The sequence below is a fragment of the Podarcis bocagei genome (genome assembly GCF_964188305.1).
Source record: "Podarcis bocagei genome assembly, chromosome: 15".
In the NCBI taxonomy this organism is placed as follows: Eukaryota; Metazoa; Chordata; class Lepidosauria; order Squamata; family Lacertidae; genus Podarcis; species Podarcis bocagei.
The window spans coordinates 46,162,763-46,174,825 of NC_138141.1; the positions used below are offsets into that span (position 1 = coordinate 46,162,763).

The 12,063-nt window shown below is 55.3% G+C and overlaps 1 protein-coding gene across 2 annotated transcripts in view; it reads left to right on the top strand.

The window, feature by feature from the left end:
• DPH1 (diphthamide biosynthesis 1) overlaps positions 1–12,063 on the top strand; it is a 41,126-nt gene that overhangs the window by 13,498 nt on the left and 15,565 nt on the right. For both annotated transcript variants that reach the window (XM_081172392.1, XM_081172393.1), the window contains exons 4-6: positions 3,929–4,050; positions 7,231–7,385; positions 11,039–11,160. In XM_081172392.1, coding sequence (XP_081028518.1) covers positions 3,929–4,050; positions 7,231–7,385; positions 11,039–11,160 — 399 coding nt within the window. The remainder of the gene's footprint in view (positions 1–3,928; positions 4,051–7,230; positions 7,386–11,038; positions 11,161–12,063) is intronic.

Genomic DNA, 12,063 nt, shown 5'->3' on the forward strand with positions numbered 1-12,063 from the left:
TAGCCGTTCTGCCAAAGCAGCGTCCAGACTCGGCCTCGGATCCGCCTGGCTTCCTGCGGTGATTGCCATGCGAGGGAGCATCCTAGCGGCCACATTTTTTCTCTACTGTATCTCCCCCCCCTCCCCAAATCCCCTTCTGGGCTCTTGTGCCGCTCCTGCCTTTCATATGAAACCTCTCTTCCAGAGATTACTCTGAGTGAAATATTCAGGAGGCCATAAAGGGGGGGGGAGGACGTGTGGGTGCGTGGAAGGAGGGGGGTGATCATGGTGAGGTGGGTGCCGCCCACTCAGATCTTCTCAGCTCGGCAGAGCCACCCACCTTGCTGAGTGAGTGCTGGCGGAGGCTGGGGGGCGATTCCTCCCAGCCCGTCAACTTGACACAGCCCAAATCCAACACAGGATTCGAACGTGGTGCTTCCTTTGGGGCGGGTACTCGATGTCTCTTTCCCGGGTATGTTGCCCTTGGAACCGACTGCTTGTCTGCTGGGGAGGGCGGGCGAGAGTTAAGCAGAGTGCGCCAGGCCAACTCGCCAGGAGCAGCGCAGCGTGTGCAAGTCTCCGGACTTGGCAGAGATCTTGGGCATGAAAGGAGCCTCTTTGGCAGAAACTTTAAAGCCCTCTCTCCCCACTCGCAGAACAAGCCAGGACGGGGAGATAAGGAGGATCAAAGGAGGCCGAGACGTTCATCTCGCATGCCAAGGTGCCCACAGAGTTGGCATGGGGGGGGCTGGGAGCCGTTCTCACCTCTCCGTCCCTCCGTAAGACGTGTGCTGGATCAGGCCAGCGGCCCATTGAGTCCAGCCGTCTTGATCTCACAGGGGCCAAATACCCCTCGGAGAACAGGAATCGAGATAGACTGCCCTCGAACTGGGAGGTTTCATAATCAGAAGAGTCTCCTGTCTTCACAGTGAGCAACTCTCTGGCAGGAACTGAGCTCTTCGGAGGCTTCCTGAGCTGGACTGGATGAGCTCTGGGGGTCCCTTCCAACTGCAGAATTCTGGGATTCCAAGAAGCAGCAAGGGACTCGCCCTCTAGGCGGTCGCAGGAAGGGCAACTGCTGGCCAAAGCTGTGGGATCGGAGGCGGGTTTGGCCACCTCCCTGGGGCTGATGGCACAGCAGCCGTGCTTCTCCCTTCCTTCGCTCCCCCTCCTCACGAGGAAACGAAGCGCATGCAAATGCCGTCCTGATGGATTTGCATAGATCTCAGGCGGGGCTGCAGAGTTTGGCTTCCCGGGCGCCCCAGCCAGGGCGCTGCGGCGTCTTGAAGGCGGCTGCTATTTTCGGCTTTCCAAATTCGCAGCCTTCTCGCAGGTGGAGTCTGGCACCTGCGTGGCCCAGCCGCCAAATCTCTCTCCCGCTTTGTCTGTCAGCCCCCCCCCAACACACGACACCCCCCCAGTCGCTGCCTGAGCTGAAAGAACTCTTCTTGCCCCCCCCAGCAGATCACACACCTCTTCCTGCAATTATTATCATCAGTTGCATTTATATCCCGCCGTTTCCCCCAACGTGGCAGGCAGGGTTCTTCCCAGCAAACCTGGTCCCCACAACAACCCTGCAAGGTAGGTCAGGCTGAGCGAGGCCAGGTGAGCTTCACGAAGGCTGAGCAGGGGGGGGGGATTTGACGCCTCCCAGGAGCTAGCCCTCATTGGATCCCCACCACAGCCCCAAACGCGGCACTTCTGCCCCCCCCCGTCGCAGCCCCTTCTCCCGCCCCCCCCCCTTTTGCTGCCGCCGCTGCCTGCCTTTCGCCCTGGGAAGGAAGGCAGAAAGGAAGGAGGGAGGCTGTTAGCAGAATAGTGCCCTGCGGCCTTCTCCAATCAGAGTTAATGATCTGTTTATCGTGTGACATTTTGACGGGAGAAGAACCGGTGGAGCTGAACTGCGAGGCGTCCGCTCCGTAGGGGCGGCGAGAGCACTGGCAGCTGCAGCCGCTGCCAACGGGGGAGTCCCTGGCCTGCCGGGTGATGCCTGCCTTGGCGGGTGCAGGGGGCGACGGCCAGGTTCTTGCAGGGGCAGGAGGATCAGGGCCTCTGTGCCCTCGCGTGCAGCCTTGGTGCATCCAGCTGGCTTCCTTCCCCTGCAGCGGTCAGATAATCGCAGATTTTGTGCTGGGTGAAGAGCAGCTGGCTGCAGCTGGATTGGGCCAAGGTGGGGCCCACCAGGTCCCACCCTGGCCAGCCAGATGCCCCAGTGGGAAGCCATCAGCAGGACCTGGGAGCCCTCTCCTCCTTCCTCCTTCTCCTCCATGGATTTTTCTAATTAGCTTTTTGAGCCATCTAGGTGGGTGGACATCCAGTGGGAGGGAGTTCCACAGGTTATCCGTGTGCTGCGTGAAGAAGCCCCTCTGTGGCCGGCCAGATGTCCCCAAAGGGAACCCACGGCAAGCAGGACCTGAGAGCAGCAGCCTCCTCCCGCTCTTGTTCTCCCGCATGCTAAGGTAGACTGGCGCTGCCCGTGGAGGTTCCGTTTAGGAATCCTTAGCGACTAAAAGCTCTGCCGGTCCCCCTCGGCCACCACAAGCAGTGTGGGATTGCCTCTGATGATCATTTTAGTCCCTTAAAACTCTCCCTGCGACTTCACACCTCATCTGTGCCGCTGCCTTGTTGCCGCGTTTCCTTGGCCTCGGTTTTCCCCGTCTGTGGAATGGGAAGACCAGTCGTCACACAGGTAGGGAACCTCCTGCCCCACAGCATCAGCCCCCCAACTAGTCGGCTCCTGCTGCCGATGAGCAGTACGATTGTCCCACTCTGTCCAGGGGAGCGAGATCTCCTGCAGGCCGCAGTCCCCTGCTCTAGCCGGAGCAAGGATGCGCCTTCCCGTCCTGGGCTTTTTCTCTGCGTGGGGCTGCCCCCTTTCTGGTGCTGTGGGGCCGGCTGTGGGTGTTCTGCCTGCCTCTCCTGCTTCTCTCTCCCTCCTGCATCTTCTGCCTCGGAGAAGCGCAGCCTCATTTTTTGATGAGCGCCTAATCCCCTGAATTGCAAACAGCTTTCCCCAATTGAGGAGGTGGATTAGCACACTCCAGTTTAATCATGTTGACATCTCCGGAGTGGCCTGGCTGCTGGGGCAGCGGAGGGAGGGGGCAGCCTTCTGGGGGTCTTCCAGCTGGCGGAGGGAGAGGGTGGGGTCGCCCCCCCCTACAGGGGTGGTGTGGGGTGGCTGCGGAGGTGCCTTTGACCATCCTGCCACGGGTGCAGCTTCTCCTCCTCCTAACTTGCAGCCCCAGTGGCCTCTTCCTTAAAAAATCCTAGAATCGTCAAGTTGGACAGGACCCCCAAAGGTCATGTAGTCTGACCCCCTGCAATGGAGGAGTCACAATACATCCGGATCTTTGCTGCCCTTTCAAGAAACCCCTAGAAAGGAAGTTGGGACTCGCGGGCATCCGGCGAAGCTGACCATTGGAAGATTCGGGATAGATCAAAAGGCTTCTTCACACAGCACAGAGTTAACCTGTGGAACTCACTCCCACAGGAGACACAATGATGGCTGCCAACCTGGGTGGCTGTGAAAGGTGATTGGGCAAACTCATGAAGGAGGAGACGCCTATCGATGGGCGACTAGCCAGGATGGCGACGCTCTGCCTGTGTGGCTGGAAATCATTAATGCCGAAACCGCAGGAGGAGAAGGAGCTTTTGTGCTTACATCCTGCTTGCGGGTTTCGCATTTGAGGCATCTGTCAGAATACTGGGCCGGATGGGCCATGGACTCTTCTGGTGATGTTAAGATGTGCCTGTTCCCATTTCCCGTCTGGGAAAACTGAGGCCAGAAGATGGTGACTGGCTTGAGCGTGTGGGGATTCATCCAGGTCTTCTCCAGTCCAGCGGTGCACCTGCCCCTGTTCCCCAGCAGCACCTGGCTGGGCCCCAAAGCTGGGAAGTGGGGCAGAGCGGCTCCCTCTTTCCTCAGCCCACCTCCTCTCCTCTCTTGCAGGTTCACAGGGGCAGAGGCCGTGGTGATGGGCGATGTGACTTACGGGGCCTGCTGCGTGGACGACTTCACCGCCCGGGCGCTGGGAGCCGACTTCCTGGTCCACTACGGCCACAGCTGCCTGGGTACGAAGGAGTCAAGGGCCAGGCCTGGCCCAGTCTCTCTGCCTGGGAATTGGAGGTCCAGTCGTGGTGTGGCAGTTAAAGAGTGCCAGACTGGGGAAACTGGGGGTTCACATCTCCACTTGGCCTTGTACAGTCATACCTCGGGTTGCAACATGATCCATGCGGGAGGCATGTTCGCAGCCCGGAGGGTTCACAACCCACGGCGCACGTGCGTGATGCGATTTGGCGTTTCTGCGCATGCGTGTGACATCTTGTCTTTCTGCGCATGCGCGAGCGCCAAAACCCAGAAGAAACCCGTTCCGGTACATCCGGGTTTGGCGTGGTCCGCAACCCGAAAATGCTCAACCTGTAACGTTCGTAACCCAAGGTATGACTAGTTTTCAGGGTAGGTCACCTTGGGTGGGCCTCTTCCCTCCCTCCCTCCCTCCCTCCCTTCCTTCTTTCCTTCCATCCTTTTCGCCTGGCCTTCCTCGCAGGGTTGCAGTGAGGACAAACCTGGGAGTGGTGGGCAGGAGGTCCTTGGGCGCCCCCTTGAGCTCCTTGGAGGAAAGGCAGCCTCTGAATATAAAGGGAACTCTGGAGTCTGGGGCACAATTATTTCTGCCCTGCCTGCCTCCTTTCCTCTCCTGTTTTTCCTTTTGTTTCACAGCGTCCTTGATTTTGGGAGCTTCTGGGGATGGGCTGTGGCCCTGGTTTGCCCCATGGAGAGTATTTCGGGGTGGGGGGGCTTTGCTGCACTGGAGGAGGAAGAGGAGGAAGGCTTGGCTGGGTGGGGGAGGGGAGGCCAGGAAACCCGAAAAGAGGGCTGGCTGCTGCTGCTGCCTTGCATCTCCCTAGGCGGAAACGGTTCTCTGGATGCTGTTGCTATGGCAACTGCAGCGCTGCTGTCCCAGATGCTGCTAACTTTGAAGTCTGCCCAGGATGGAATCCGGCTCAAAATAACAGGGAAAGGAAAGGAAAGGGGGAGGGAGAGGGAGGGAGGGAGAGATAGAAAAGGGGAAAAGGGGCCATGTTAGCTTTTAAGGTGGATCTGCAGAATTATCGCCCCGGAGGGAGGGGGGTGGAGCTTCCCTGAGCCTTCATCCTCTCTCCTCCCTCTGGCCCAGCTCTCTGATTTTTTTTGGCATTGTTGCTAGGGCTGTTGCTGGGTGTGTGCGTGTGGGGGGGTCACAGTGATGGAGTGGGGGGTGGGGGATCATTGGAGGGGTGGGGAGAAGCGGGTGGATGAGGAGGAGGCTGTAAGACCCCCTGGCACAGGCGGATTGGAAGCGGGGAGGCATCTATCTTACCTATTTTATTCCCGCTTTTCCTGGCTTCTTCCCCCCCCCCCCCACCACTTTTCCAGGTCAGGGGCGGCCTTCGCAGAAGGAGGAGCAGTCTGTATTCTGCACACACACACACACCTCCCTCTCCCCCCCCAACACGATTTTCAGTGCGCCAAGAGGAGCAGGGCAAGCTGGGGGGGGTTGCATTACGCAGGGACACCCCACCCTTGCCAAGTGGTACACCTAAAGGGCAGCCCGAGTCCCTTGGGGGCTTCTCACAGTTAGCAGGCAGGGTAGTGGGATGGGGGGGCCTGGCAATGCAACCCCTCCCCCTTCCCTGAGCTAGTGGCCCTAGAGCGCCAGCACCGCAGGGGTGTTGCAGGCTGGCAGACATGCGGCAGCCAAGTTCCGAGTTCCGTTTAGGAGAGGTTTAATTGACGCCGCATGCCGTCCGTCTCTCCTTCCCGCTCTCTCTCTCTGGCGGTGAGATTGAAAAGCCATCCAAAGCGAAGCACCCAAACCGCTGCTCGGAAAAGCCTCCTTGGCGAATTGCAGAGTTGGAATGGACCCCCAGAGGTCATCTACCCCAACGCCCTGCGATGCAGGAAGTGCAGATAAAGAATACATGGCAGGTGGAGGCACAGCTTTGGCATGGCTTGCGTCTCTATGCGTAAATCTTTGAGTAGGCTCCCGTTCCTTTGGCTAAGACGGGGGGCCAGGAGGAACAACCCCCCCCCAAAAAGGTTCTAGGGGATTTTGCACGTGGAGACAGTGGAGCGGACTCCCTCAGGAGGTGGTGGTTTCTCAGCCTCCTCAGAGGGCAGGCAATTCTGTCATGTTGGGAGGTGCTCCTTCTGGAACGAAATCCCTTTGTGCGGTGCGCAGTTTGGGGAGGAGAATCCGTCTCTTCCTGGAAGGTGTGGAACACCCAGTTCCTTGTGTCGTGGGGGGTCCTTTCTCTTGGCAATCTGGTGTCTTTATGCCAGCGTCTCCCTCGGTAGAACCATTAAATGCATTAAGCACTCACGGAATCATAGAATTGTAGAGACTGAAGGGACCCCAAGGGTCCAGCCCCCTGCAACACAGGAATCGCAGCCAGCAATTCATTCTTTATTATTATGCTTTTCTGCTTTGTGTTTCGACCTGCAAAGGGGCCGGAGTCAGCGTCTGTGTGGATGTGCTCTTTGCAGTGGTGGCTGGGTAGCCAGAGCTACTTTCCTGCTCTGCTTGGCTCTCCCTGCACCCCAAATAATAATAATAATAATAATAATAATAATAATAATAATAATAATAATAATAATAATAATTTATTTGTACCCCGCCCATCTGGCTGGGTTTCTCCAGCCACTCTGGGCGGCTTCCACAGAGACCAAAAATACACTAAAATGTCACACATTAAAAACCTCCCTGAACAGGGCTGCCTTAAGATGTCTTCTGAATGTCAGGTAGTTGTTTATCGCTTTGACATCTGATGGGAGGGCATTCCACAGGGCGGGCGCCACCACTGAGAAGGCCCTCTGCCTGGTTCCCTGTAGCTTTGCTTCTCGCAATGAGGGAACCGCCAGAAGGCCCTCGGCGCTGGACCTCAGTGTCCGGGCAGAACGATGGGGGTGGAGACGCTCCTTCTACATGGGCTAGAAACCTGATGGAGGTTGTTGTCTTTTTCATTTTGCTGGGACTGGGCAGCAGGGAAGTCACACTTTCCCACTTTCTTCATCCAGTGTTTGAGCATGTTGCGATTGTGGCGGTGTGGGATCTCCCCGCCTTGGGTTGGTGGGATTTGCTGCTGAGTAAGAAAATTTATCTTAATGGGGTGAGACCTGAAATCTGTTGGATGGAGGATCAGCGTGCTTCTCTCCCTGGTGCCCACCCCCCAAAAACACGCCGTGTCATTTTCTCTACCCTCTCCCTCCAGTTCCCATCGACTCCACGCAGGGAGTGAAGATGCTCTATGTCTTTGTGGACATCAAGATTGACACAGCACACTTTGTGGAGACCCTGCGCTTCAACTTCCCTGCAGGGGCCGCGCTGGCCCTCGTCAGCACCGTCCAGTTCATCTCGGCGCTGCAGGTAAGAATAAGGAAATAAATCACAATATTGTGTGCACTGGGAGTCTTGCGTGCATATCCTTCTTCAGACAGCGTATTGTTAAACTGTGGAACTCTCCTCTGCAGGAGCCACTGGTGGCTTTAAAGGTGGGCTCCCCTTTATTCATGGAGGAGAGTGAGGCTGTCCGTGGCTTCTAGCCACCAGGGCTAGGCTGTGTCAGCGCTGTGGGAGGGAGGATGTCCCCAAACACCAGATACAGTGGTACCTCGGGTTACATACGCTTCAGGTTACATATGCTTCAGGTTACAGACTCCGCTAACCCAGAAATAGTGCTTCAGGTTAAGAACTTTGCTTCAGGATGAGAACAGAAATTGTGCTCTGGCAGCGCGGCGGCAGCGGGAGACCCCATTAGCTAAAGTGGTGCTTCAGGTTAAGAACAGTTGCAGGTTAAGAACGGACCTCCGGAACGAATTAAGTACTTAACCTGAGGTACCACTGTACTGGGAATCACAAGGGCAAGAGGGCTGCTGCTGCACTCAGGCCCTGCTTGGGGGCTTCCCATTGGGGAAAGGAAGACGGACTAGATCATGGGTAGGCAAACTAAGGCCCGGGGGCTGGATCCGGCCCAATCGCCTTCTAAATCCGGCCCACGGACGGTCCGGGAATCAGCATGTTTTTACATGAGTAGAATGTGTCCTTTTATTTAAAGTGCATCTCTGGTTATTTGTGGGGCATAGGAATTCGTTCATCCCCCCCCCAAAAAAAATATAGTCTGGCCCCCCACAAGGTCTGAGGGACAGTGGACCGGCCCCCTGCTGAAAAAGTATGCTGATCCCTCGACTAGATCGTAGAATCATAGAATAGTACCCAAAGGCCATCTATCCCAACCCCCTGCAATGCAGGAATCTTTGCTAAAGCATCCCTGACAGATGGCCATCCAATCTCTGCTTTAAAACCTTCAAGGAAGCAGAGGCCACCATCTCCCAAGGGAGACCGTCCCACTCGCAAGCGGCTCTGACTGCCAGAAAGTTCTTCCTGATGTTGAGTTGGAATCTCCTTTCTTGTGATTAGAATCCATTGGTTCAGGTCCTTCCTCACAGAGCGGCAGGAGCCAGCCTTGCTCCAACTCCCTTCCGATAGGTGAAGATGGCTCTGTGCGTCACCTGCCTTGCATGGCGCTGGAATTTCAGGGTACAGGGGGGCCGCCTATGCTTTGTGGAGACCCTGAAGAGCCACACCAGGGAAGCCTTTTCCCCAGTGTTACGGAAGAATCTAGGAGTGAGGCTCCTCAGTCACCCAACTCGTCGGGCAGAGCCCACAGGTCCCTGCGGAATAAAGGAAGGAGTCCAGCCACCAACCGGAGCCAATAGCTGTAGACCAAAGTTTATTGCGCAACAGGTTCAAAGAGGAAATTTGAACCCCGAGGATGGCGTGACAAAGACTTAAAACTTTCCCACCATATCCCAGAATACAGTTCGTACAGCATCATTGCTACATCACTGACATGTCACCAAAGGGGAGGGGTAGACAGGGGTTACACTAGTTCAACCTTGGCAAACAGGTCCAGACAAGTCCTTGGTTCAAAATTAGCATTAGCAGACATGTCAGGGCAAGACGCAGGTATAAGATTAGCATAGGCAAACACCTCTGAAGTACCACCACCCAAAGTACAATAGAACTTGCATGTCTGGACCCCTTGGCAAGTCTGGTGATGGGATTAGGCTTTCCTTGGCCAACAATCAGCTCAGCAATTGTCACCTCTGGGCACTTCCTGGGGTAGGAGGTGTGTATACTTGTCCTTTCTTAGGGAGGTGGAAGGGAAAAGAGTTGGTTTTTCCCCAAGGGCAAAATAGTGTTGAAATAGAGGGAACTGGCAAAAAGGAGTTGATTTTATATGATTGTTAAAGCTTGGTAACTTCCCTGAGCTGTCAAGTCGAAAGGATAAAGGTAAAGGGACCCCTAACCATTAGGTCCAGTCGTGACCGACTGTAGGGTTGCGGCGCTCATCTTGCTTTATTGGCCGAGGGAGCCAGCATACAGCTTCTGGGTCATGTAGCCAGCATGACTAAGCCGCTTCTGGCGAACCAGAGCAGCGCATGGAAATGCCATCTACCTTCCCGCTGGAGCGGTACCTATTTATCTACTTGCACTTTGACGTGCTTTCAAACTGCTAGGTTGGCAGGAGCAGGGACCGAGCAACGGGAGCTCACTCTGTCACGGGGATTCGAACCGCCAACCTTCTGATTGGCAAGCCCTAGGCTCTGTGGTTTAACCCACAGCGCCACCCGTGTCCCTAGTCGAAAGGATACATTTATGCATAATATTTGTAACATTGAACAACTTTAAAGATGTGGCCCCCCCCTGTAATTTCCGTAACACCCCCCCTTGGAGGTTTTTAACCAGAAGCTGGACGGCCACCTGCCAGGGATGCTTCAGCTGCGATTCCTTCATTGCAGGGGGCTGGACTGGATGACCATGGGGGGTCCCATCCAACTACATTCATATGATTCTCCTCCCTGCTTTCTCTGAAACCCGTTTTTTAACTGGCTGGATCGGCGAGCTCTCTAACATCCCGGGATGACTGTCTGAGCTCCTGTCTGCCGCTTGTCTCACCAGGTCCCCATTTGACAGCCACTCTGTTACTGTCACCCAAGACAGCCTGAGCGAGCGTCACAAAGCCGGTGGCAGGCAGGGAGGAGTCCTAGCAGGGCCTGCGGAGCGCCTGGGTGGGCAGAGATGGATGGGCGCCGGAGCCGTCTGAACACGGCAGCATTGGAGCGTTAAGGAGGCGGACGCAGCGCCTGCCCTTTTAATTGATGCCTTGCCAAGCCCCACGTGGCCCGGGCCGGTTCCCAGGGGTGACGTTTTGGGTTTTATTGGGGGGGGGGAGCCCTCCTTGTCACACAACGTGACAGTCGTGTGCCCAGCTCCCATCCAGCGTGGTGCTGAGCCTCCAGGCCACCTCTCTTTCTCGGTCAGGAAGATGGCCGTGGATCCAGCTTTGGGGAACTGGAGCTCTCAAAAGTAATTTTAGGATTTTTCACGTCTTTGGGGTGGGTGGGTGTGTTCCCAGTCAAGTCCCTTTTCTTTTGATTTTTATAACGTATATAAAAGGAGAGAACGGTTAGGGCAACGGACAAAATTGGAATGATGGGAAACAAAGCCATAAAACAGGCAGGGAGAATGTGTACAGTTGCAGGTGGATTAAAAGGAGGAAGTCCAAGTGAAGAATGCCAGCATTTATCTGATGATCTAGTTTGGTTCCAGATTTGGCAGCCTTGGAATGAGGGTCGCCTTGAAAAGGATCATTCTGCTACATTTGTAAGAACGGAAGGACAAGCCATATTAAAGGTGCCGGGAAGCTCTAGTCCTCGTCAGAATCCATTATTTCCTCCATTATTGCTCTGTTCCAAAACTGGTGGTACCAAGCTCCCAGTGTCAGATTTTGGGCTGTTTTCTGTTGAGTCACAAGCAACTATTTGAGCTGCCAAGATAATAATTTGAGGTCTCTTCCTTTGACAATATCTCTGCATTGATAGGAGGTTTGGTGTGTTGATTTTATATTGTGAAACTCCTTAAGTTGGGGTGTAGATGTAATGATACCAGTGAGAACAACCGCTATTAATCTCAGCCCCTGTTTTTCTGCGTCCTCCTTCCTCCCGCTCCCTTGACAGGCTGCCCGGCAGGCGCTCCAAGCCGACTACTCCATCTGTACCCCGCAGTGCAAACCTCTCTCGCCCGGGGAGCTGCTGGGGTGCACAGCTCCCCGCCTGGCCCAGGCCACGGACGCCATCGTGTGAGTAGGACCCCTTGCGTGGGCATGACTTGGGATCGGGGCTCTTGGCTAGATAGATGTGTTGGGACACAGTGGACATGGGTGCCTTCGGGGCTGAAGTAAAATCGCTGGAGGGTTGCAGTACCTGCTGTGGCTCTAGAGGCCGATGCAGGAGAGACATGTTTCGTTGCATCTGGGCCAGAGGAAGATGCATGTATCTTTGGTTTGGCATCAATGATATTACAGACGTTTTACAGACTGCAGTAATGCTCAGCAAAAAGTCACACACAAATGCAGAAAGTCAGCCTTGAGCTGTGTCTCCGTTATGCAGGTGAGCCTAGCCGTATCTGGGTCCTCAAAGGGTCCTATTCCTCCGTCCCTTTTCCGGTCAGTCGTACCTTGGAAGTCGAACGGAATCTGTTCCGAAAGTCCGTTCAACTTCCAAAACGTTTGGAAACCACAGCGCGGCTTCTGATTGGATTCAGGAAGCCCCTGCACCCAATCGGAAGCCCCATCGGATGTTCGGCTTCCAAAAATAGTTTGCAAACCGGAACAGTCACTTCCGAGTTTGTGGCGTTCAGGAGCCAAAACATTCGAGAACTAAGCTGTTCAAAAACCAAGGTATGACTGTGTAGGCAAGTGAATTTTGCCGGTTGTCTGCTGACCAAAAACCTCTCACGGGTTCTTTTCCTTTTGTGACTCAGAGGTTACAGGCTATTTTCTGGGCAACGGCCGAGTTCCACGCAGTTTTCGTGCCGTAATTCAAGAGATGAGTCTTGCGGGTTCTACCTTTTTGTGCTATGGAGAATCTCGCAGGACCCAGAAATCATGTGGGATAGTTCATCTGGGGGAATTGATCCGGGTTAACCTCTCGCAGCATCCGTAATGGGATTGGGGGCTCAGGTTTCCTGCCCTGACTCAACT